This window comes from Sinocyclocheilus anshuiensis, unplaced genomic scaffold, assembly GCF_001515605.1.
Source record: "Sinocyclocheilus anshuiensis isolate Anshui unplaced genomic scaffold, SAMN03320099.WGS_v1.1 scaffold1132, whole genome shotgun sequence".
NCBI lineage: Eukaryota > Metazoa > Chordata > Actinopteri > Cypriniformes > Cyprinidae > Sinocyclocheilus > Sinocyclocheilus anshuiensis.
In genome coordinates, this window is record NW_015552678.1 from 919412 (window position 1) to 921955 (window position 2544).

The window sequence follows — 2544 nt, forward strand, 5'->3', positions numbered from 1 at the left end:
CTCACGATTAATCAATTTGACAGCACTAATATATAACCATTAATTTAATACCATTTATAAATAATTTAATGTTCGTATATACACACACACACACACACACACACATTTTGAACTGTATACATTCATATAATTTCAAACCTAACAGGATGTTCAATAAAGTCAGTATTTTTTGTCAACTAGGAATGTTGTGAAAATAAATAAATAAATAATTACATTTTGGTGAACAATTACGTAATATAAAAATACCTTGAAACGTTTTACTTGTTAATATTGTTCAAAAGTGTGGTCCGATTAATTAAAACACCCTGCAACAAGGTTGGCCAATAAAAAAACATATAATAATATGCATGTATTTAACAAAATAGACCCATTAACTTCATATGACACCCGAGAGCTGTATATATTCCTGCTACATTTGGAGAGTGATGAATTCAGTGGAAAGGGAGTTAGATGCATGCATGTGTTTGTGTGTTTTTGTGTACTCACTCCAGGCTTCCTGGAAGCACACGATATTGACCCCACATATGGCCGCCACCTCCACCATCTCCCCCACGCGCTTGTGCAGAGCTGTGATCTGTGAAAGCAAAATGAGAATACTGAGCCAACAGTGTGATGAACTCAAATGGATAATACATATATGGAATTTGTTTTAGCATATGTACATATGGGCCTATCAGAGCCAAAATATGCTAGCTGGCCCTTATATGCACTGTGTTCTCTCACCTGTTCAAGTACAGGAGCATCAGTGGGTAGGACTATCTTGTTCTGAATGAGTCCCACGCGGACAGTTCTGGGTGGTCTGAGCTGCTCTGGAGAAGCCTCAAACACATAACCCTTCAGATCAAAATCTTGCTCCTCTGCTGCATCTAATGCACTCTGGGGAAGGTTCAGCTTCCTGAAAGGCATTACAATTTTAAATGTCAAACACTCAATAACTTCTATAGTCAAACAAATTGATTATAGATCAATTTCCAATCAGCAGCATAGAACAACCTGCTGGTTGGTCTGGCCAGAGGAGAACTGGCCCCCCGACCAAGGTTTTTTTCTCCATTCTGTCACCGATGGAGGTTTGGTTCCTTGCTGCTGTCGCCTCTGGCTTGCTTAGTTGGGGAAACTTATTTTCCAGCGATATCGTCGACTTGATCGCACAGATACTATTTAAACTGAACTGAGCTGGTTGATGACATCACTGAATTCATGATGAACTGCCTTTAACTGAAAATTGAGTGTTTACATGTCCTTTTGCATTATTGACACACTATTTTCCTATTTAATACTGTAAAGCTTTGACACAATCTGTATTGTTAAAAGCGCTATATAAATAAAGGTGACTTGACTTGACTTGACAAATAGGGAAGAGCAGGGATGATTGTAATGGTCTGGGATACATTTGTTTTTCAGTTAAGGTCGTATGAAAACAATGGAGCAGTGTATGAAGAATGTACAGAGAACAACCAAATCATTACCAGCAGTGCTATGTACCCTTGCGAAAATTAACCATGGTTTTATTATAGTAAAAGTGTAATAACCATGATTTTTTGGCATATTGATTACCATTTGAATAACCACAATTTTACTACAAATACCATGGTTAAACTATTAGTGTAGCAATACCATGGTTAAACTATGGTTAGTGTAGTTTATTTGTGGTTACCATGGTTTAAGTATGTTTTTTTGTAGTAAAACCATGGTTAATTTTCATAAGTGTTGATTTTAAAGTGTATTTCTCTGTCTATTTCAACGTGTTTTTAGGATTTACTAAGTATATCTGAGGCAAAACATGTTCTGAATAAGTTAGCAAAACCAAAAAGTTTTACAATTTCGATGCGGGGGAAAAATTATTTATTTGCTTGTTTGGCTATTGTCATGTAGCCAAGAAGTTCGCGTTATTATGTAATGTTTTGTTTTTTAGTTTTTGAAGAAAAAAAAACGCGAAAACGAAACCAAGGAAAAGGTTACTTGTTTCTATTCATGGGACATCTATGGGAATTATATCGTCATATACAGTTAGAGCATGTCAGATTTGGTCAAACTCACATCGTTGACATCAACGACATTCCCAGAGACCCCTCTGTGGCCAAAGTCCACCATAAATCATTTACTCAGTTTCAACCTAGATGTAGTTACGAAAATAAACTTCTATAAGAGCTCTCTTACATTTGGACAAGTGCTAACCGCTTGAACCTGTTAATCTCCTTAATTCTTTCAGATTTACCTAGTTTCACTGTACAGCATATTCATATCAAATTAAAGTCAGCCGTCATCTGTGTGTGCGCTGCAGCTCCCTCCAGTCATAACTGAGCTCTGCTTTGTAGTCTTCGTCTAGTGAACGCGCGTTTGTGACTTACTTCAGTTGTTTTCCGAACAGCAGTCTTCTGACTTCTCTGAGTTCAGCCTCAGGTACGCATGTCTCCAGAACCTTCTCTAGCGATTCAAAGTCTTCCCCAGACATTTTGAGCTGTCGTCCTCGTGCTCAGTTCGCAGACAGAGTGAATTCACATTACTATTTAACTAGCACATGTCCAGCTTTACCTTTCCAGCTCT

At 37.6% G+C, this 2544-nt stretch overlaps 1 protein-coding gene across 1 annotated transcript in view; it reads right to left on the reverse strand.

Moving 5' to 3' along the window:
- Positions 1-2544, reverse strand: part of LOC107667546 (ureidopropionase, beta) — an 18257-nt gene extending 15713 nt beyond the window's left edge. The window contains exons 1-3 of the mRNA XM_016459228.1: positions 2349-2544; positions 724-895; positions 487-574 (exon numbers count right to left, since the gene is read on the reverse strand). Of these exons, the coding sequence (XP_016314714.1) occupies positions 487-574; positions 724-895; positions 2349-2452 (364 nt within the window). The 5' untranslated portion in view covers positions 2453-2544. The remainder of the gene's footprint in view (positions 1-486; positions 575-723; positions 896-2348) is intronic.